The sequence below is a fragment of the Montipora foliosa genome, chromosome 6, assembly GCF_036669935.1.
Source record: "Montipora foliosa isolate CH-2021 chromosome 6, ASM3666993v2, whole genome shotgun sequence".
NCBI classification, from domain to species: domain Eukaryota; kingdom Metazoa; phylum Cnidaria; class Anthozoa; order Scleractinia; family Acroporidae; genus Montipora; species Montipora foliosa.
Window position 1 is genome coordinate 48,968,468 of NC_090874.1, and position 21,695 is coordinate 48,990,162.

General features: G+C 38.0%; 1 protein-coding gene across 1 annotated transcript in view; it reads right to left on the minus strand.

Annotated features, from left to right (window-relative positions):
* Nucleotides 1–462: 462 nt before the first annotated feature.
* LOC138007583 (prosaposin-like) overlaps nt 463–21,695 on the minus strand; it is a 23,094-nt gene continuing 1,861 nt past the window's right edge. The window contains exons 2-13 of the mRNA XM_068854582.1: nt 16,674–16,804; nt 15,875–15,943; nt 15,545–15,604; nt 12,842–12,901; nt 11,686–11,910; nt 11,057–11,119; nt 8,807–8,924; nt 6,457–6,563; nt 3,561–3,623; nt 2,813–2,890; nt 2,192–2,293; nt 463–905 (exon numbers count right to left, since the gene is read on the minus strand). Coding sequence (XP_068710683.1) covers nt 870–905; nt 2,192–2,293; nt 2,813–2,890; nt 3,561–3,623; nt 6,457–6,563; nt 8,807–8,924; nt 11,057–11,119; nt 11,686–11,910; nt 12,842–12,901; nt 15,545–15,604; nt 15,875–15,943; nt 16,674–16,804 — 1,112 coding nt within the window. The 3' untranslated portion in view covers nt 463–869. The remainder of the gene's footprint in view (nt 906–2,191; nt 2,294–2,812; nt 2,891–3,560; nt 3,624–6,456; nt 6,564–8,806; nt 8,925–11,056; nt 11,120–11,685; nt 11,911–12,841; nt 12,902–15,544; nt 15,605–15,874; nt 15,944–16,673; nt 16,805–21,695) is intronic.

A 21,695-nucleotide genomic window follows, 5' to 3' on the forward strand; every position in this document is an offset into this window, starting at 1 on the left:
GCCAACAAATAGGGAGCTAACGCCCGTTTCAAACGTCGAACCTTACATGTGCCGAATCTAATGTAAATGAGCGAAAACAATAGATTTTTCTCATCTGCATTAGATTTGGAACCCGGGTTTCGGCACATGCAAAATTCGACGTTTGAAACGGGCCTTAAGCACGCGCGTTTTTGAGACGCGGACGGCAACCGGAAGAGGATATTTCGCTTGCCAGGACAGTGGTGTCTCCCAGATTTTTATTCTAGTCATCTCTAATGGAGAAAAGATTCTTGGCAATCTAAATGTGGTTGTGTGAAGACAATTTAAATGGGAAAACAGCTCACTTCCCTACTCGTCACACAATCTCTCCTCCTCGAAAGATGGCTTGAAGAGTCAAAAGAATGTCTGCGTGTCGCCCAATGAGAACAGCGCCAGAAAAACCCAACTTCCGGTGTAAGAAGCAAAGAGATGACAGAAAACGCATTTTCTGATCTTTTTATGGTTCTTTATTGATTAAAATCCAAACCAAAAACGGTGCTTTTGCATAATTCTAAATTCCAGAGATACCATCAAATGTGAAAACAAAACGAACAAATTTTATGAAAAAAAACAAGAATTTCAAAAGCTTTAGTGAGCGAACGTCCAGTATTCAAAGGGTTTTGACAACACGTGCAACATCGAAGCGTTCTTAACCAAAACCGAGACATCTAGCAAAATCTGGAAATTTCGTTAAGACAACTGAAACGGACGTAAGCAGCTAACAAAACTTTTTAACGTACCCGCAGCAAAAAAGGTATCCTTTGGTATTTATGTTCAAATCTAAATTAATATTAAAAAATTGTTATCAAAACGCTGACTCGAGGCTGGCATTTTCCAATGTGATGTGGTGGCTAATGCCATACATGGTCCGCACAGTGTTTCACAGCCTGTGGAAAAAATCGACACAATTATTGCCACCATAGGATATTAAACTAAAGGCTGGTTTTCACGAGCGACGGAATCGGCATCGTAAGCGCGTATGACCAAGTGGAAACTGCCTTCCGATTCCGTTTACGATTCCATCGCTTACGATCCTGTGAAAATTAGATTGTCGGAGTCGGAAGCAGAAGCGGAAGAACAAGCCAATCACAATGCAGAGAAGTGGGCCCGGCCAAGGTGGAAATTTTGGCAACAAAGCAGAAAAAATAAAAACATCGTGGATGTAGAGCAGAATTTTCTTCTTTGGCTCCTTCTTCTCCTTATTTTGCAAGACTTATTGGTTAAGTAGTATATACGGTAGTGATTTGAGGTTTTTTTTTTCTGTCCCCGCTCCGCCACTTTGGAGGCGTCGCAGGTGCAGAAAAAAAAACCTTTCTCAAATCAGTCCCGTATATACTAATGGTTTCTTTAATCACATACCTGATTTAAACCCAAATTGTTTGGCCACCTCCTGCCAAGTATTCTTTTTCATGTTCTTATTTTTAAAAAAATAGCAAGACTTATCGCATAATACGGGGAAAGGTCTTACAGCCTCCACAACTTTCTCACCCATGCCCGCTATCGTAAGCGACGGAGTCGTAAGCGGAATCGGAAGAAATTGGAACCGTTCTGATTCTTCCGACTCCGATTTATGGCTTTCACTAGATCATAAACGCTCTTACGACTCCGACGCTAGTGAGAATCAGCCTTAACTAAGCCACATCTTCAAAATATACAAGCTTGAAGTAGCCTAGCAAGGGGTGAAAGGACAGTTGAAAGAAATCAAAGTTCTACGAAGGATTCGAACCTATGAACGCCCTTTGGATGCTCCAACCAATGAGCTGCAAGAACTAAAGACGTTTTTGACAATGTGTCCCACTGATCATGAATGCACCTCAAATGCACCTAATCGGTTGACTCAATGTTGTACCCAATTCAAACCCTTTGGGAATAAAACATTTTGTTCCAGGTATTTCCATATCATTTAAATATGAATGCTACATTATCATGCAAATACAATACACAAAGAATCTTAGTCCCGGGAGATTTGAATTGGGCACAACACTGAGTTAGCTGGTTAGGTCTATTGTCGATGAAGAACCAAAAGAAACGACTTTGCCTCTCCTCCCCAGCAGTTCTTGTGGCTTAATTGTTTTAGCATCATCCGACCGGATGGATGTCGTAGGTTCGAGTCCCAATCGAACTCGGAACTGGCCTGTTGCTTTGTGTTTTCCCTAAAGGGCGGTATACTTACATTGCACATGGCAGCATTTTGCTTATTAGCACACCAGAAGGATGGACCAAAGCTGCACAAATAATTACCCTTTTTCTTCAGGGCTGAGCAGAGACCGACTTCCTACGTGAAAGGTCAAAGGTAAAAGGTACATGATTAGGTTAGAAGCAATCAATCTCTAGTTGCACTTCATATACATGCATATGTGGTAGTTTAACGTACATTTATTTCATCAATTTTTTGTGATGTAACTAATTCACCTTGGGGATGACCTCCTTAGATTCGCCTTAACTTAAGCCTGATATGTAAAGGAATGTAAATAAGTGAATTGTGTTAATGATTTAAATACCTCTAAAGCGGCCTACTTTGAAATTCAATGTAAAAAAAAAAAACATATGAAGTGTGTACACAAGTATTATCAACCTTGGTTTTGCCATTGTTGAAGTGCGGGCAAATCAACAGTGATGAACAATAAAGGATTAGCCTTTCATCATGCCCAATTTCAGCACCACACAGGTTTTCTCATGTCCTAAGATGCATTCAGTTGTACTGCACATCCTTGAAACTGCGCTGCACAAAATACCATATCAGAAGACTTGGTCACCTAACAACTTGGTAGCAAATAAAAACAAAAATAACTACCTCACACAAGGTTTTAGGGTCAGAGGTTGCAATCAGATCCAGAACAGCTTGGCCATATTCAGAGATAAGAGCATTGCACTATGACATGGAAAAAAGAAATGTGTTAGCTATAGTATGTACTGCAATAATTATTTTAAACAAAATAAATGCTTAACACCCCTGTAAAGCAGCATGATCAGGGAACACAACAGGGTGACTCCACCAAAGGTATGGCGGAATCCTCACACTTAACTGGACAATTTAAGCAAACGTCTGTTGTAGACACCTGAAAATTTCAAGTAGTTTCAACAGGATTCGAACCCATGATCTCTGTGATTCCATTCCAATGCTCTAGCAACTGAGCCAAACAAGCCAGCCACAATGTGGCAGTCTGAGCAGGGGCTCCAGATTCAAGGTTTTCATAGTGTAGCAGTTGACGCTACTACCACATCACAAGTTAACTGATAATCAAAATTTAATAATTGACATTTTCATTTTAATATCCCAATGACCTTTGTGACACATTTTAGGTCCACTACGTATGGAAGGGTAATCTCCTTCGTTAAAGCCCTGTTTATTACATATTAGTTATAGAACGTGGCAACAATTTCACAACACAATCAAAAATATGAAAAGTAAAAAAAGGTTCAGTGCAGTTTATGAAAACAGTGTTTCGATTTGTAATAATATTAATAATTGATTGTGCAACCACAAGAAAATATTGTAACAATGCATAACCCAAAAATTAATCATTATTCACTTTAATTACCTCAGAGGCAATCTGGGAAGGCAGGTAATTACAAATTTGTTCCAGAAGAGCCAAAATCTCTTGCTGTTAAAAGAAACACCACATTCACAATCAGAGCAAGTCCTACAATGTGCAATCATCACCCAAGAGTAATCCACATAATGTAATTAATTGCATTCAGTGCAAATAGGATGAAACCAAGAAGACATTCCCGTAAAACTTGAAAACCGTGAATATCCTGAAATACATTAGGAATGATAACCATTAAGTCCAACTTAAAACAAAGTTGTTGACAGTTAAGTTCTTATGCTATACTAACTTTCCTTGCAAAACAGAAGAACATTTCAGAAAAAATTTAGGGTATCCACTCACTAATAATAGGGATTTTACGAAACGACGATAACAACTGCAATGACCATGTCACAAAAAAATATCATTGGTTACTATCGATCTCAGACCTCCGTGGACAAGCGTTTTTTTCCAGCCCACTTCACGAACCATTGATTTCAGTCTGTGGTTAAAAAATTCTGATCACGTGATAACATTTTTTGCGGCTCTGCGGTTCTTGTGACACTATTTTCTGTTGCTCTCCCCAAAGAGCCAAACGCGAAACGATGTTGACGGCGAGTAAAACCGGCTAAAGCTATTACGGGTAACCCAGGAAAAGCCTTGTCCGAGGAATTGAGAAGGTGGAAATTTTTTTCAGGTTTTTTTCTTTTCTCAGTCGTGGGAAGAACGAGGCCACAAAAAATGTTATCACGTGATCAGAATTTTTCAACTGAAGACTGAAATCAACAGTCCGTGAAGTGGGCTAAAAAAAAAGCCCTGATCCACCGACGTCTGAGATCGATAGTAAAAGAGGAAAAATAATCGTGCTGCACGTGCTGCATGCAGTTTAGCACAAAAATTTAATGTTTGCGGTACTCTTCATCACAACGACAGGAAATCACCAAATTTGAGGTTTTGACGACAATGTGAGCACACAAAGGTCAACCTGTCATTCTCTGTTATTACTCTGAAACCGCTCGTACCAATTCATTTTTAGAACACTTCACCCATATTGTACAACACCAATGAGATGCAATAATCACAAAAAAACTGACGACAGTGCAAAGTTATATTTTGAGGTGACATTTTCGTTGACATTGCCCTCCCAGAGTGTGTTAAGTCCCTAATTATCCAGACAAGGCTGTTCATATTTGCCATATGACATAAAATTTTCTGCCAGGAACTTAATCATAATTCACATAACTCTCAGCCCGCTAGACAGCCGGACCGGATCAAGATGAATGGATAAAACTAGGAACAGCAACCAAGTTCTTTTCGTTAGTTGCAGCCTGAGACAAACTAATTCCATTCTTGAAATCAACTCAGTTCCAATCAGGATGCACCATTCAGAATGGTGTGCACAAATTAAGCAAAACAGGTCTCTTTTTCTCACCAAGCACACTGTGTAAAGGGCGCAAATGAATTTTTTTTCTTGCACAGATCTCTCATTAGAACAGTGCAATTGACTGTCATGTTAACAACTGCATCGCTAAGTGGAGATTGGGTGCCCATCCTGGAGCTTCCGCTATTGGCAGTCAGCTCCAAGATGGAGACTGTACCCATGGATGGCTGGCAAAACTTGACAACCCAGCCACCAGCCCCCACGCAGCAGAGATACTGATAAACAGTGGAAAGTACAAAGGGGGGGGGGGGGGTGGCAGGAACTCTAAACACTCCACACAAAATGCTCCTACTTCCTGCTGAACTGATAAATAATTTGTAGAAGTTGTATACAGCTATTTTGAGAAACGTTGTTGGAAAATGTGCACGCGACAATCCTGAAAGGTATTGTGGGTGATTTTAAGTGCACTGTTTTTCAAAGAAATTTAAAAGAGTCGTACGGGAGGCCACTGATATATGTTTGCGAGTGCTGAAGGAAAGTAACAAAAGTAGGTTCGACAGCCACAGTCGTTAGCAACAGTGTATTGATCATATCCCACATTACCTTTCGGGATTGTCGCGTGCACTTTATTCTTGACAAACTTTCTCGAAATAGCTGTATAACAAAACCACTGACAACAACTGATTGCAGCCACTAGTTGTTAACCTCATACAGTCAAACCTCCGGTTGCGACCACCTCTCATCAGAGCCCACTTTTCCAAAATACCAAAAGTTTCCAAGTAAAATCACTATATTTGGAACCTCTTGTAAGCGACCAGCTCTCGTAAGCGGCCGTGACCACTTTTAGAGCTAATAGTTTGAAACTGGATAATAAGGCGTTGTAACATTATCGATGATTCTTGGGTAGAGGGAGATTTCTCAATGGGAAGTACCAGGTTTTTTCTGGAAATTGACTTCTTACATGAATAAAAAAAATCAAAATTTCCCAAAAAAATGCACATACCGGTATGCTGTATTCTGTCAGCCTTAAAACAGACAACATTAAATTTCTTATAATTGTAAGAAATTAGAACTGATTTTCTGGTTGACTGATCTCTAAAGAACAGTCAACAGTTAAATGGAACAACAGTATGAAAATCGAAGTACAGTATTTGGCATGGTCAGCACATTCCCTTTCAGTCCAAGTCTTATCCAAAATTTTTGATTTTTTTTATTTCAGCCAAGGTATTGATGACTTGTTGTCTCCGTAAAAAAATATATTCACGTGGGAATAAATATTTTTGTGACTACTCATCATTATTGCACTGGTTTAGATGGACATTGACACATGGCATAACTCTTTGCAGTTACTATATTATGCTAATGAGGCAATGTTTTGACTCAATATGGTCCTCCCATAAGCAACCACCTAGGATTGACATTTTGGGTGGTCGCTTACGGGAAGTTCAACTGCATAAACAAAATTGCCAGTTCAATGACGTGCAAGAAAGAAGACTGCATTGACAACAGAGATGGCTGTCTTTTTACCTCAGTGGCATTGTCAGCAAGCAAATTCTTCAAGTATGTCATAACCAAAACGCAGATTTGACATGTTTCATTACTTCCAACTTTCAAAGTCACTTGCTTTTCAAGGGCTGCAAAGTAATTAAAACATATTGCAGGTACGTGTATGGTTAACTAACTAAACTGGACAATAATACTGCCTTAGACAAGCCAAGGGCTTGGATTGCCTTGCTTATTTCTGAAATTCTCTGCTTGAAAAAGTGCAATTTGTGAGGTTTCCTTGCCCCATGTTACATGTTAATGCAACAAGGCAAATTAAACTAGAAAGGGGAATATACACTAGTGGAGGATAGAGGCTTAACGCATTGACTCCCAAGAGAGAGACTTCATAGATTGTACTCAGTCTAATGCCAGACGATTTTACTCAACATTATTCTACTAAGAAAACTATCAATAAAATTATGTCCCCTTTAAAATTAGGTTTATTTTAGGAGTTAATTAAGGGGTTTAAAAGAGGTGGTCCACAGCATTCTAAGGATTCATCACATTTTCTTATTTTCTACCTTAGAGAGTCACCTACCGTATTTACCCGTGTATAAGGCGACCTTTTACAGCCTCAAAATAAGCTCCAAAAATCGTCCGAAATCTTCCAAAAACGCCAAGTTCTAGCTAAATAATTGATTCACAATTAACATACTAATGTTGTCTTGGTCATAACGAATGCAGTGGACTAAAAACTTCAAAATGAATGACAAAAGACTTCAAAATGAATGTAAACAATTCCAGTTGAAATGAGAAATGATTTGTCCAAATCTAAATGCTGAAGATACTCACTAGCACAAAATATGAAATAGACAATGGAAATTTTTGTTTACCAAAGGCGGAAAGCTCAAAAAGAAATTTATGTTTCTTCAAATAAAACACGGTCATTCAACTGCTTAGTAACCTGGCACAACACCTCACGTTTGCCTTTGTTTGCGTGCAAGCATCGTCACTTGCTTTGCCTGCAAATGCTGGTTGGTAATGATTGTTTTTTATTCTTTATACAAACCTGGCTGATTTAAATGATTTGCAAACTTCGTAGTGTTTGGTTTATGAGTTCTTTGTTTTGTTTGTTATGTGAGATATTATAAATCAAGGACCAATTAAACCTTGCACGTTTTGCATTGTTTTTGAAGTCATTTTCAAAGATTGACTCCTGCTTCTGTGATGTTGTACTTATCCTCTAAAGCCATTTATCTTTGAGCAACAAAACAGGTTGAGGTTTACATGTTCGGTTTGCTGAACCACAAAACTATTAAGCGATTGAGGCCCTGATTTTTTTGTGTATCCACAGTTCCAGAAATCGAAGAATACAAGATTAGTATCCCATGAACATTTAACAAAGAAATTAAGGAATTGCCTTTTTGCAATCAAAAATGGGGGGTCGACTTATACATGGGATTGAGTTATGTGCAGGTAAATACGGTAACTTTCTTGACCCAAGGAACAGAGAATTGTTAATGGTCACCATGGTTACAGAACAAGTTCTTGGTTGGTGCAACAGTGCTTAATTTAAAGCAAATAGCCTGATTTCGATATATTAAAATTCAGCCCTAAAATAAAAGACATCATCCTGAGGCTCTGGGGAATAAACGCATACAAGTCCTTACATTCATTCCCCAGAGCCTTGAGATGATGCCTTTGTTCAAGACTGAGCTATTGGTCTACCGTGTAGCACTTCTATTTCAGCGCGGTTTAATTCTTGTGGAGTTTGCTGATGGTACTTGATCCGTAAGAATAAATTCCAGTAGAAAGAAACACCAGCAAATTAAAAACCGTAAAAATTTACTCCCATTTATATAATTAAAAATTGCTTTTAATCCACTTGTGTTACTACGTATCATACAGTAGGGTAAAAAAGATTATTTATTTTGATATTTGCATTTTGCTACAAGCAGAATGAAACGATAAAAGGTTAAGTCAATACTTTTCCAGTCTCTGAGGCACAAGAAACAAACTCAAAGCAGTCAATCAAAAGGTCACGTTAAACTTGTTCGAATGGGTCATCCCAAGGGACACCATTTTCCCACTCGTTCTCGGTGGTAAAGGGGTTTTCACCAGAAAAAGTAATAAAAGTTGAAAATAGTCGGGCTGCTTGAAAAGAAAACTGCAAAAATTAGTTCCTGCAAACCTCAAAAATCGCCAATCCACAAAATAAAAGTCCCACAAAAATTACATGCCACACGGTATTGCTTCAGCAGAACATTGTAATTTAGACCAGAAGATACTGTTAAGAGTGATGTTATGACAAAGTTCTGGTGCACTTAATGCCAGACACTTAAGCACAGAGCCCTTCACAACTATTGTGTACGTATCCTGTTTATCTTCAAACCTTTGCGATGTTCTTTCGACGCACAAAGTCCCAGAGTTGTGCAGACAATTGATGGATCGAGTTCCGCAATAAGGATCTGGACGATGGCGGGTTCATATTGTTGCACAAATTCATTACACTATCAAAAATAAAAGGGGCATTAGTACAGTACCACACTAATCTTGACCCTATCTTGTCCTTGATGGCATCCTTGAATCAAGAATTATTCATGATTCTTTAAAATTAAAAGTATTGAGTCTTTCAATGACTGCATCATGAAAAAAACATGTCTTTAAACTGTAGAATGAAACATTTTGAGGTTGAAGTTGTGAGTGCTTCTTTTACATTGGCAAAAGCGAAAAGAAAGCCTGAAAATTTCAGGCTTAAGCCCAATTTCGACCCCTTGGAGTTCCCGAATGCTGGATTTTTAAAATTTTATTTGAGGTCCAGCGCTTTGAGTTTTGGACGCATTTCAGATATAATGGCATGAAAGGAAACCTCTGGGTTTCAGCTTGCTTGGTGCGTGATTTGAAACCTGTACGATGGGAATTTGTTTGTGAGTTTCAGCTTGATTGGTACGTGATTTGAAACCTGTACGATGGGAATTTGTTAGTGAAAATCGGCTTGGTGCTGGAGCGATCCGAAATTGAGCTTTCCACCCTTGTCTTTCTATTGGTACGCAGAGGTGAACGTCGAACACAAACCCTTCATTTTTCTCTGTAATTTTAATTTTTTAACAAGCGCTCTACGACATGTAATTCTACTAAGTTGTAGAAGGACACGGCCGAATTCTACTCGTGACAATCAGTCATCATTGACACTGGATTTATCCTAATGCAGTGAAAAAAAAATGATGCTTATCAACGTTTGTAAACATTTTCTGAATGTTTTGAAATGATTTTTCAATGGTATGGAACGTTTTCTATTTCCGTTGGGGAACATTGCAAACGTTTCAGAATGCATTGAGAATGTTTTTGAATGCATTTCAACGTTTCCAAATGCGTTGCGCTGAAAAACGGCTCAACGCAATTTTCATTAAGCCTGGTTTTCCCAAAGAGGGTCACATTTAACAAACTTCCTCAAGTAAACTGAAATACTTGTGTCATTGCATGTTGCAAGAGCTGATAACCACTGCAAACATGACAGTAACTTTGAGGAAACATCCTATTGATCTGAATTTCAGCTTTTTAGTCAGAAAGGAAGAAAAATCAGTTTTTAGGCCTTGAAAATGGGGGGTCAACTTGTACACAAGTTCAACTTATATCTATCTTTAAATCAATAGTTACAATAAGGGGAATCCAGTCTGAATGGAGTCCTGAGAATTGTTTAAAATAAGTTAACTCTCTCTGCACAAAGGAGTTCCCCAATGACCAGTAAAATCATCAGTTCTGGTGTTAAACAGAGTACGTAAATCTGTAACTAGCAATTTTAGGAGGCAAAGGATTACTAACCGGGGCCGGTTCCTAGAAGGAGGGATAAATTATACCAGATATAACAGTTATTCCAGGGATAAATCTGAGTCATGCAAGCCTAGATGGCGAGTCAACATGCAAATCACACTGTTCTTGAAAGCTAACCATTTTAAAATGGGTGCTTAGACTTAATAACAGTTTATCAGCACTATTTGAAATGGGTGCTTAGACTTAAATTCAAAATTTGCATGGCTCGCATGACTTGCTGGCTTGCAGACTGTCCAGCCCCACTGCGTCCCGGGTTTGCATGACTGTCTTGAATTCTCTCCACTTCCCTCGTGTTTAGATGAGGCTATGGAAACACTGAAAACGTCCTCTATTGCTTAAGTAATGATCTAATGTACAGTCTGAGAACAAGGTAGTTTTGATCTAAAGTAGTCTTGAAAAAACAGAGAAATAGATTCCTTCCCTTGTTGCCAAAATTTCTTAAGGATTTTGTTCAAGTCATTTTCCTCAGCCCATCAAACCTCCCCTACATAATTTCACATTCATTAAAATACCATTCAGGCTTTATAAGAAAGCTAAAATCAAAGGATGAATAAGGATAATAATAATAATAATAATAATTAAATAATAATAATAATAATAATAATAATAATAATAATAATAAATAAATATGATTATTGCTGTTTGTTTAACAAATGAAATCTGAATTAAGGAATAATAAGATCCTTCAAAAATTCTAAGGAATCCAATAATCATCATTCCAGAACAGATACTTCAAAACACAAGGAGCACACTTTAAAAAAAATCACATACATGCGTGTAAAAATTATTTATTTTTATTAGGATACCGTACATCATTTCGCACTGTCTCTGGCAGGATACTGCACACCTCCTCTAGAGCATCCTCAATTTCTTGCTGTGTAAAAAAAAAAAGAAGTAAAATTTCAGCTTCTAGTCACCCCCCTTCCCCTAGAAAATAGCATGCACAGCGAATGGACAAACACCAGTGGATAAAAATCCACTCCCAAGAAAGCTGAAAGCTTGATGTCTTCATAATATGGGCAGTATTTGCTTTACTTATTACCCGTTTCAGAGAAATGCAACTTCTGAACATCAAATTCCAATCAACAGTGTTGTTGTTTGCTGTGAACAATCACTATAGGAGAAAAGGAAAGACACTGGCACCCATGAAGTTTGGTAGAGTTTGGCAAAAATTTGTAAGGTTCTCATGCGTCGGTTGCAGTCATCCAAGCTTTGCATTTCACCATATTTTTTGCAAGGCAATTTAGAAATCTGCTAGTGTGACCAGGCCCTAAGGTTAGCATTCATTAAGGCTTTGGGTCATTTCTTACAGTATGCATTTTATACTGACCAATTATTGATGAAAAGCATTTTATGTTTGTTTTTGTAATTATTATTATTTTTTGCTTTCAAGGCCACAGGACAAGTAACTGATGTTCTTCTGCTTAATCTTATTCTCACCTGTGTTGCATTTTCCTTGAGGATAGTTTTGAGTTCACCCATGACATATTCACACAAAATACATTGAGGAGAAGCTCTGTAAGGCTTGGACTTGAAAATGGCTGGTTTTGAAGCCACAGAATGTGGTCTTAAAGGCAGTGGCTTGAAGATGAGCTTGGCAGCAACTGTTTCTTTTGCTTTGGATGTGCACAGTCCCAATGCAGTGCATACTTGCTGGGGATCATCCTTTAAAAAGCAAAATATTTGCTTAACTTAAGGTAATTCCTTAGTATTGCATTGCGCATCCCTACTGCACATGATTTTCGCGTCATGAGCGCGCGCTCATGAGCACGTGCCCATACAAAACGTAAGGGATTTTGCTCAAACTAAACCTGATAGCGAAATAAATGCGCCTTTTTGCTCAAACGAGCACGGTGACCCCCGATTTTTTTTTCAGGTATTTGCTAAAAACAGTCTAATAAAGAACATATTTGAAGAAGAAAAAAAGTTTGATAGTAGAACATGAATTTTTTTTGGAAAACAGTTCCGTACTGGCTGTATTTTACCCAAGGCGAGGACTTCAAGCTAACCACGGAACTGTCCCAAAAAGTGCAATATTCCCACAACCAGAGAATCAAAGACGGCGTAAATGAAGCAATACTGCTTATGTAAATAAAAGAAGCTTTATTTTCAAAATAAAATTTTGTGTCTCTGAAGTAACCAAGACTTAATTCTGTATGAAGGTGATTCGAATTTTTGATGCGAAAACAGTAAAAATACCCCATTTTAAGAGCCTGCTGACGCGTAAACAAGCACGGTGACCCCATTTTTTTATTGCATTTTTTTAATGTTCATATCATGAATGTCAATTATGCCAAGTTTCCAAAAAGGTTTGATAGTAGAACAATTTCAAGGGAATTACCTTAATCAGCCATGGTCAAAATAAGCGAACGGGCAAGTTAAAATTTTCAAATCTTTTCCTATACAAGCAAATTGAGAGGATGCAGCAACAGAAAAAGTGTGGGCAGCATTAAGCACTACACGTGTGATCGGCGTATTCCTGTTTCGGTGAAGATATATTTAATATACATTACCTTGAAATTGTGTAACAAAATTGTGTAATTTCAACTTGTGCTCAGAGTAGCAACTAAACTGCCAACTGAAAAATAATACTTACCATTATTTTCTCAAGGTTGGTCATGATCAAAGGTTCATACTTATCCACAAGAGCTTTGCACTGTAAAGAAAAACAGGAAACTCAATAATAAAAATAATAATAATAATAATAATAATAATAATAATAATAATTTTTCCATGTTCTGCAAGTTTGAAAGGGACTGGTTCCTTAAAATAACTATTTTAATGCACAGAACATTATTTTATACCTATTTTTGGAGGTGATGTGATTTTCATAATTCTGCAGCATCTCATCTTCAAGCCCCAACAGCCACCTGCGTTTTGGCCTCCATCAACCAAACAAAATCAATTGATCGAAAGCGATGGAATATGCACAAATCTTTTTACTGAAAAACCTTTAAAAGGATGACTTAATGGTATTCGAGCTATGAACTAAACAAAAAGTTCAATGGCGGAGTTGATCTTCCTGGCTATGTTTGGAAATTTGATGATTGAGTTTGGTTCTTAGCACTTGAAGGTGAGATTCCGCAGAATTATGAAAATCACAGTAAAAAAGATGGGAGAACTACTAAAGTGTTTGCATTGTAAATTGCAGAGATGTACCCAGAGTGCGTCATTGAGTCCTGGGACGCACTCATTTTCCTTTTGGACGAATGTTGATGCAAATTACGAACGCAAGGAAAAACATGAGAACGGCGTATTTCACAAGGAAATTGCACATTCCCATTTCTTGCAATGGAGAAATGATCAAGTTCCTTAATATTCGAGGTAAGATGTTATTTTCGGATTTTTGTAGTCAAAGGATTTCATTTTGTCAACCATTATGTCCAGCTTGAGGAGTCAAGTTTTGAATTTCCACGGGTTGAGTGACATGATCTGAGCTGTTTTTACGTGAGATAATCGGCGACACTTTCTATCTACCGCTAATGATTGGCATAGTACCAAATCAAAGTTGAGTATAAAGGAAATCAAAATGCGGGCGAACAGAAATGGATAATTCTAAACCACGGTGACAATCGCATATTCATTGAGTTTTGGCAGTCAGCTAGGACTGTTCCCGATAGGGAGGTAAAACGAATTAGTAATGACAGGTAGAGTGGCCGGTAGACTGTCCTTTAGCACTCTGGCAGATACTCTGTTGTGCCCAGGTGCTTTGTTTGAAAATTGTCAATGGAGTGAAAAACTGGGTTCTTCTCAACAAACTTTTAGCCATACTACAAAAGAAGTGCAACAGGAAACTGCTTCCCAGGGGAAGGGTACCACATTTATTGCAAGAAGCAGTGAAAGAACAAGAGATAGAAGGCACATTTGAGCGACCATACCTTAGGGAGAATTTAGGGAACCCAAAGAAGAGAATCTTAGATGAAGAATTCACAACTCGTTTTTATAAACGTAGTAGTTCAACCGCTCCAAGCATACCCCACCGGTCAGTTCCAGCTTCCTCTGGATTTTTGTCAGAAGTTGAAGAAAACAATTTTAGACTGGCAGTGCACCTGCAGGACAAACTTAACAACAAAGATTTTATGGAAACTGATTTTGTGCCTTTCTCTCATGCAAATGACAATAAATTACCAGTAGGCATGTATGTACTTGGACACGGATGGGATTGTTGTTGGTTGAGAATGAACCGCAAAGAGATCCGAAAAAAGAAGCAGCTAATGCCCTTGTTGAACTTTAAACCAGAAACAAGAAATAGATTATTGATATTTCGTATTTACTGGTAAGCCTACTTTCGATTGTATATTGTAGTATGCCATAGTTAATATTTTGAGTGTTGATGCAAACATTGGCTCCGTCAGCAAATTTCATTCACTCATTAAACAAAATATTTAGAACTTATTGATATCTACGAAAGATTGCAATTAACCCATTGACAACCAAGGGGTTCCCCATTGACGAGTAAAATCGGCCGGTTTGGACGTCAAAGGGTTAAGCCATTTCTGTAATGCTTCCCCACCAGCAAAATGGTGAGTAGGGCAGTTATCCATCACAACTGTGTCTTCAACTTTAAGCGCTGGTCTTCCAGTTTCCATATTTGCCGCCTTTCCCGCTTCACCAAAAAAACGAAGAAATCGAATAGTATCCGATGCACCAGGCACAGTATGTACAGTGCCGCTCAAAGATGTGAATTTCTGTTATAAATGAAATTGGCCTTTCTCTCTTCAAAGTTTCGATCAAAAGCAAGTCACCAGGAGTCAAGTTGGAAGGGTTTCCTCTTCTATCCCGTTTGCTACAAGGAAACATATTTAACTATTTCATTTCTAACTATTTCATCAATTATCAGTGTTCGAAAATCACTAGAAAGAAAACGTCCTGCTTTCAAATTTAACCTTTCCATGTTTCAAGTTGAGAATTTGGCTTGTCTCATGAACAATTCCCATGCATTTCCTTTGAAATGTCAAACAAAAAAAATGTTGTTACCGGTGTTTTGTTTTTCAACATTTTTTTCACTGTTGGCCTTCCATATAATCATTATAGACTCACTAATCAAACAAATGTAAATACACTGCTGATTTAGGATGCCCTACTGGTATTTTGGACTTTCAGATGCCTTAATCCAATAAGCCCCCTTCATTTAAACAGCGAATGTTTCAACTAAATTGTGGCTCATGATGCCCCTATGACTGATCAGTGGTTCTTGAGACTGTTCTTGAAACTATAAACAAAACTTGAAACTAAATGCAAAGACCTCAATCCCCAAAAGAAGAAAAAAGGCTTTTTCCATAATAAGCCCCAGTCTTACCATGGTAGCAAATTCCCCAATTGCACTGCATGCTTGCTCTAGCAACGTGATCACTTCTTCCTACGGAGGTTCAATACATACATGTAATGAGTATACAAATATCCAGGAAAGGGAAACCAGTAGATGCCATTCCTTCAGGTCAAATGAAGCATTTAAACTCAAACATTACTGTAAACAAGCATTAACTAAATTTTCTTGGAAAGCTACCTTGTTTCCATGGAACTAAGATACAGACCAAGAATAAAAAGGTCCTCAAAGGAAGGCATTCAGAAGAACTCTGGTCAAAACTTACACAACATACCATGTACATATTCTATAGGTCAATATTACCTGGGTTGTAGTATTTGACAAAAAATCTTTGATTTTAGGAACGATTTCTTCACATATCTCACAAGCAACCTGAATGAATCAAATAAATCATTGGTTAACATACGAGTACAGTTACATGTATTATGAGGTTTGGTAAAAGAGGCAAGTTGTCAGCCCCCCTGAACTTCCTGTTATTCTTGTAAGATTAACAATCGTTTCTGCAATAACCAGCTGCAATCCAAATTAGAAAGCAATAAATTTTATTGTGAACAGCATTTAACCAATCCTACACTGTACACATGAGCTACCTTGACTTTTTTGACCATTTTCCTGTCTGTCTGTGGGGAGCAGAGATGGCTCAGTGGTGAGAGCACTTGCCTTCCACCAATGTGGCCCAGAATCGATTCTCAGATTCGACCCCATATGAGGGTTGAGTTGGCTGGTTCTTTACTCTGCTCTGAGAGGTTTTTTCCCCAGGTACTCCGGTTTTCCCCTTTCCTCAAAAACCACTCCTTTTTGGCTCAATAATAATAATAATAATAATAATAATAATAATAATAATAATAATAATAATAATAATAATGATTATTATTATTATTATTATTATTATTATTATTATTATTAATACCAGGTGATTTTACTCCTCAATGGTGGCTGGTGTAGGGGATGAAAGTATCAAAGGTGTCAAGGTCAAAAGTTAAATAGTATCAGTAATCAGTATTGTTTTACTCTTTTATCTTGTGTGCAATTTGCTGTTTACACCCTCCAATAAATAAGCACATAAGGCCAAGTCCACCTTGTTAGTCACAAATAAAATTACCTCATCTTTTACAGCCCACACATTTTCACGACAATGTTCCAGTGCTTTGCACTCTACAGCTTGTTCAAAGTTCTCACACCAGTACGATGGACCCCAAGAACACTTGTCTTCTGTCACCGGAGATGCACTGACTGAAGAGAAACAAAACAGTCTTTATTATTATTATTGTAAACACAGAAGCAGATCAGTTAAATTCATTTCAGTACTTTAAAGGGGCTAGGTCACGCTGTTTTAAGTAATTTTGTTTAATTTTGTTAGTTATGAGCTCTAAACCGTCAAATTGGCAGAGCAAGAGTCTTTCATTTGCAAAATCACGGCCTCGTAACAACTGAGAATGATTTTCCAGCTGTTTAAATGACATTGTGATATAAACTGATATAAATTTGAAAAAAGGTGGCCCAACCTTTTTCAAATTTACCCAAATGCAATCCATTTCAATCCTCCCCAGTTTTGTCCATCCTTGTCCCTTCTTAGCTTTCCTGTGTTTTGTTTGAATTCTTCTATAGTTTTGACTCGTTATTTTGTTATTTCAGTTAATTCTATGACCATTTGATTAATGCTGAAATTGCCTAAAATTGCGTGACCTAGCCCCTTTTAAAATAAGCTGTATTATGCACACATTTTATGTCCATAGTAAGCTACATTCAAATTGTACAATTACCGGTAATTAAGACATAACAGCAGAATTGAGTTTCAGGGGAACATTCTGCCTTCCCTTTGCTTTCAACAAAACAACAACAGAATTAGGGAAATGGCAATATAAGAAACTATTACTATTATTTTATTTGTTATTATTGAACCTAAACTTTGTTCTTTTATTTTTGTACAACAGCTTTCCATGTACACACAGAATTTTCCTTTATTGTTACCTAATGTGGAAAGTAAGTTTAAAGCTCAATAAAATTACTGTTTTTGATTTGGTTTACTAGCTTTTTCACTCATTGCTGCGAGCCTTTGTGAGGAGCAACAGTAATTTCGACAGACCATGTGGGACCTGGGTGCTTTATGACTGCCACAAAGAACTCGATTTCCAGCCAAATTCTTTTCGCTGCGGATGATTTTGAGAATATGCAGTATGCATATGTCGGATCACCGGCAGTAGTTGCGGTTTTGTGTGTGCTCAGCTCATATGATTGCCCACATGTTGGTGTCATGTTGCTGCTCTTCGAACTCGGTGTGAGGTGTTCGCTTCTGTCGAGATCAAGTCGATCTTATCTGGGTTGTCATGTCAAACGCAATTTTATCAATTGCTGGAAGTATTCGTCAAGGTCACGAAGGATTTAGTGATATTTCCAGGGGAAGACAATGTTCTTTTATGAGTTTTTCAGCACTGTTGTGTGCACAGACATGTCCAATGTGGCATTGGGATACAGCTACAGTCGGCCAAATTTTCATTGAAGGAGACAGGATGTTCTTGAATGCACTTGAAAATCAAAGTATTCCAGATACAGAGACGCTGTCCCTGATTTATAATTATGCCATAGAGGACACTGATCGTGAACAAAATCATTTGCCCGTTGAGGCAATCAGTTTAAGACAATGGCACATTGAGGCAAACAATTCAAAGCAATCGCCCTTAGAGGCAAAAACTAACTTAAATGAATTACCTATTATGGTAGCAAATATTGATCTAACCATTGTGGTAGAGCATGTTGAGGGCAAAAGCCTGACCCACTAAAAAAAACACTGGTATATATGCTGTCCAGAGTGTTTGTAACAAATCAGTTAAATCAAAACACATTCTTTATAAATTATAGCTGTTTCATTTTCATATTGTCAAAATACTCAGCATGCAGGACAAACACCTTCTCCCATCAGCCACTGAAGATGACATCACTGATATACTACTTGATGCCAAAAAACATTAATGGAAGCATAATTGACATCATCACTGAGTAGAAAAAAAACCATACTCCAGTACTTCCAAAATCATGGAAGATATAATTAATAATTATTCTCTTTTTGGAATCCAAACAAATGAATACACCCTAAAACTAGGAGTATGTATACACGCAGTTTTGTTGTTCTTAAGCCAGTCACAGCCTAACCTGTGATCAGGCATACCTTTCCTTAGACATGGTGCAAAAAGGTACACCTGATACAATTTCTTAGGGAGTCGTCTGCCCGTAGTCCAGAATCTGGACTTCACTCTGATTGGCGGAAATACAATAGAGCTCTTAGTGCCTCGCTCCAATTGGTTACAGAATTGCAAATCATACTTCTTGTAAATCGGTTTAACAGCTGATGAAATTATGGCCGCCGAGAAGGATTTGAACACGAGTGATGTTTAGGCTCTGTTTACAGCTACTGTTGCTTCCACTTCAGATTTTTTTACAAACACCTTTAAAGGAAAAGCGGAGAGAATTCATACGAAGAATGGTTTGAGTAAAAGAAGACATTGCAGTTGTACTTCCTACGGGATTTGGCAATAGTGAACTATTAATACAGGTCCGAACATTCTAGAAGAAAATGCATCGTTCTTCTCAGGGTTCGTACACTTTTTCAGACCAAAAATACAAGGACTTTTCAAGGACTTTCAAGAGCCAAATTTTGAAGGACCTCTTTTTTATTTACGTCGAAGAATTTACCCATGGAAATAGTCTGACAGTACAATTCTTGCTCATTTTCCGTAACGAAGATGCGTGAAAATAATGCAAAGGCACTGGTAACCATTCTCGACCCCACAGCTCGTCGCATTTGCAATGACATGACTTGAGTGGCTGATTATTTTTACTGAAGTTATGTGGGTCAGAAAAAATTTCTAGGACTTTCAAGCACCAGGAATGAAGAGCAGAGATTTTCAAGGACTTTCAAGGCCTTGAAAATGTACTCTCAAAATTCAAGGGTTTTCAAGGGTTTTCAAGACGCGTACGAACCCTGTCTTCTTCTACCAAATCGAAAACGTTTGAAATGAAGAATTCGGTCCCATGGGGGAGAGACTAATAGCCTAACGATTGACGATTGTATAGTTGTGGCAAACTTGTCCTTTGGAATATATTCGGAAGCAACAAGTTGCAAATCCAAAAAGAACCGAATAGAACTTTAGGGCTGCCACATTCGGGGACAGAGAAATTCAACACTGTTTACGGAATAGCTGAACAATCTGAACACACTTCTAACAAAATGATAGCTGAGTAGCTCCATTTTCCTCATATCTATTTTCATAGCATCTTTTGGCATCTCAAATATTCAAGTTTAAATAAAGTTTATTGTACTGTTGATTGCGCCTGTTGCACCTCATCTGCCCGTTGAGGCCATCAGTTTAAGACAATCAGTTTTAGAGCCTCACTCTGACTGGTTACAGAATTGCAAATCATACTTCTTGTAAATCGGTTAACAGCTGATGAAATTATGGCCGCCGAGAAAAAAAGAAGAATTCAGGCTTTTTCTGCGCATGCCATTTTATCTGGAAAGTATTTGTTCCTTGATGGTTTGAACAGAGAAACCGCACCAACTGTCAAGCAGGATTTGCAGAAAAACGGCCACGGTTATATACTGGTGTTTCTCGAGCAAGTTTAAGGACAGATGCTTGTGGAAAGGTTGGAATGTACATGTAGGACTTTGATGAGTAGCCCAGAAACAGCAGGAGCTTTGACTTAAAGGGGCTAGGTCATGCTATTTTAGGTAATTTTGTTTAATTTTGTTAATTATGAGCTCTTAACATCAAATTGGCAGAGCAAGAGTCTTTCATTTGCAAAATCACGGCCACATAACAACTGAGAATGATTTTCCAGCTGTGTAAATGACATTTTGATATAGACTGATATAAATTTGAAAAAAGGTGTGCTGACGTTTTTCAAATTTACTTAAATTCAATCCATTTCAATCCTCTCCAGTTTTGTCAACCATGTCCCTTCTTGGCTTCCCTGTGTTTTGTGAGAGTTCTTCCATAGTTTTGAACAGTTATTTTGTTATTTTAGTTAATTCTATGACCATTCGATCAGTGCTGAAATTTCCTAAAATTGCGTGACCTAGCCCCTTTAAGCATGGGGGTGCTGAGACCATCTAAGCCAGTGGTAGCATGGTTTGGAAGTTTATTTCATAAGCTCCATTAACGTGGTCTGGCACAGTAAACATAGTGTCAGAAGGCTTGCAACTATGCACAAACAATTTAAGCTTGGATAAATCAATAACGTCATCTGGTAGCAGGTCCCCAACAATAACTGATTCAGAAGCAATTGTAAAATTGTGGTTAGCATACTCCAGCATCTCTTTACGACAAAGTATGCAGGTGAATGTGGTACTTTGTTTCACTTTTTCAACAGGGGTACAACATTTTTAGCCTTTTACAAGTACACCGTAGGTGAGAGTTGTGCTTGTTGGACTCAAATTGTTGGACTCAATTTCTCCTTTGAACATTCAGGCTTTAGATCACTCAATCAAATGAGCAACTCTATTTCTTACCCTTTTTTAGCCATCAGAGGGGCAAGTCCTAGAATATACTGCTTATTCAAATAGTAACATTACTTTATAGAATTTTAAGGATGCCATTATTTAGCCACAAAGGTTTGTTTTCAATGTTTACACATTTTTGCGTTACTGGTGCATACCCATCAACGAGGCCGTTCCAGGGTAAATTCCAGCAAGCAACAAAAAGTAGCCACCAGCACATAAACTGAGACCACAACAAGCGTCATCCTTCCTTTAAATTACCTTTAACCCATCAACATCCAAACCAGCCGAAACCTGCCAGACTTAGTATTTTACTCTGTCTAACGCCAGACGATTTTACTCGTCAATGGGGAACCCCTGGGAGTCAATAGGTTAATCACTCACTGAAAAACTGTCTCCATTAATTTCTGACAGCAACGTGAATCATCGACAAAACACCGACATGACACCCTTGAAAATTCCACCAACCGAAACAGGATCCCTCCCCCCCCCCCCTCCCTAGCAGGGCCTTGTTAATGACTTCAACAATGAGCTTCATCCAGAGACAAAGCATCTCAACAGTAGTTTTGGTTTCTTAAATGGCTGTGAATTGATCAGCTGCCAACTCTCAAGTATTAAGCAAGATTCTGA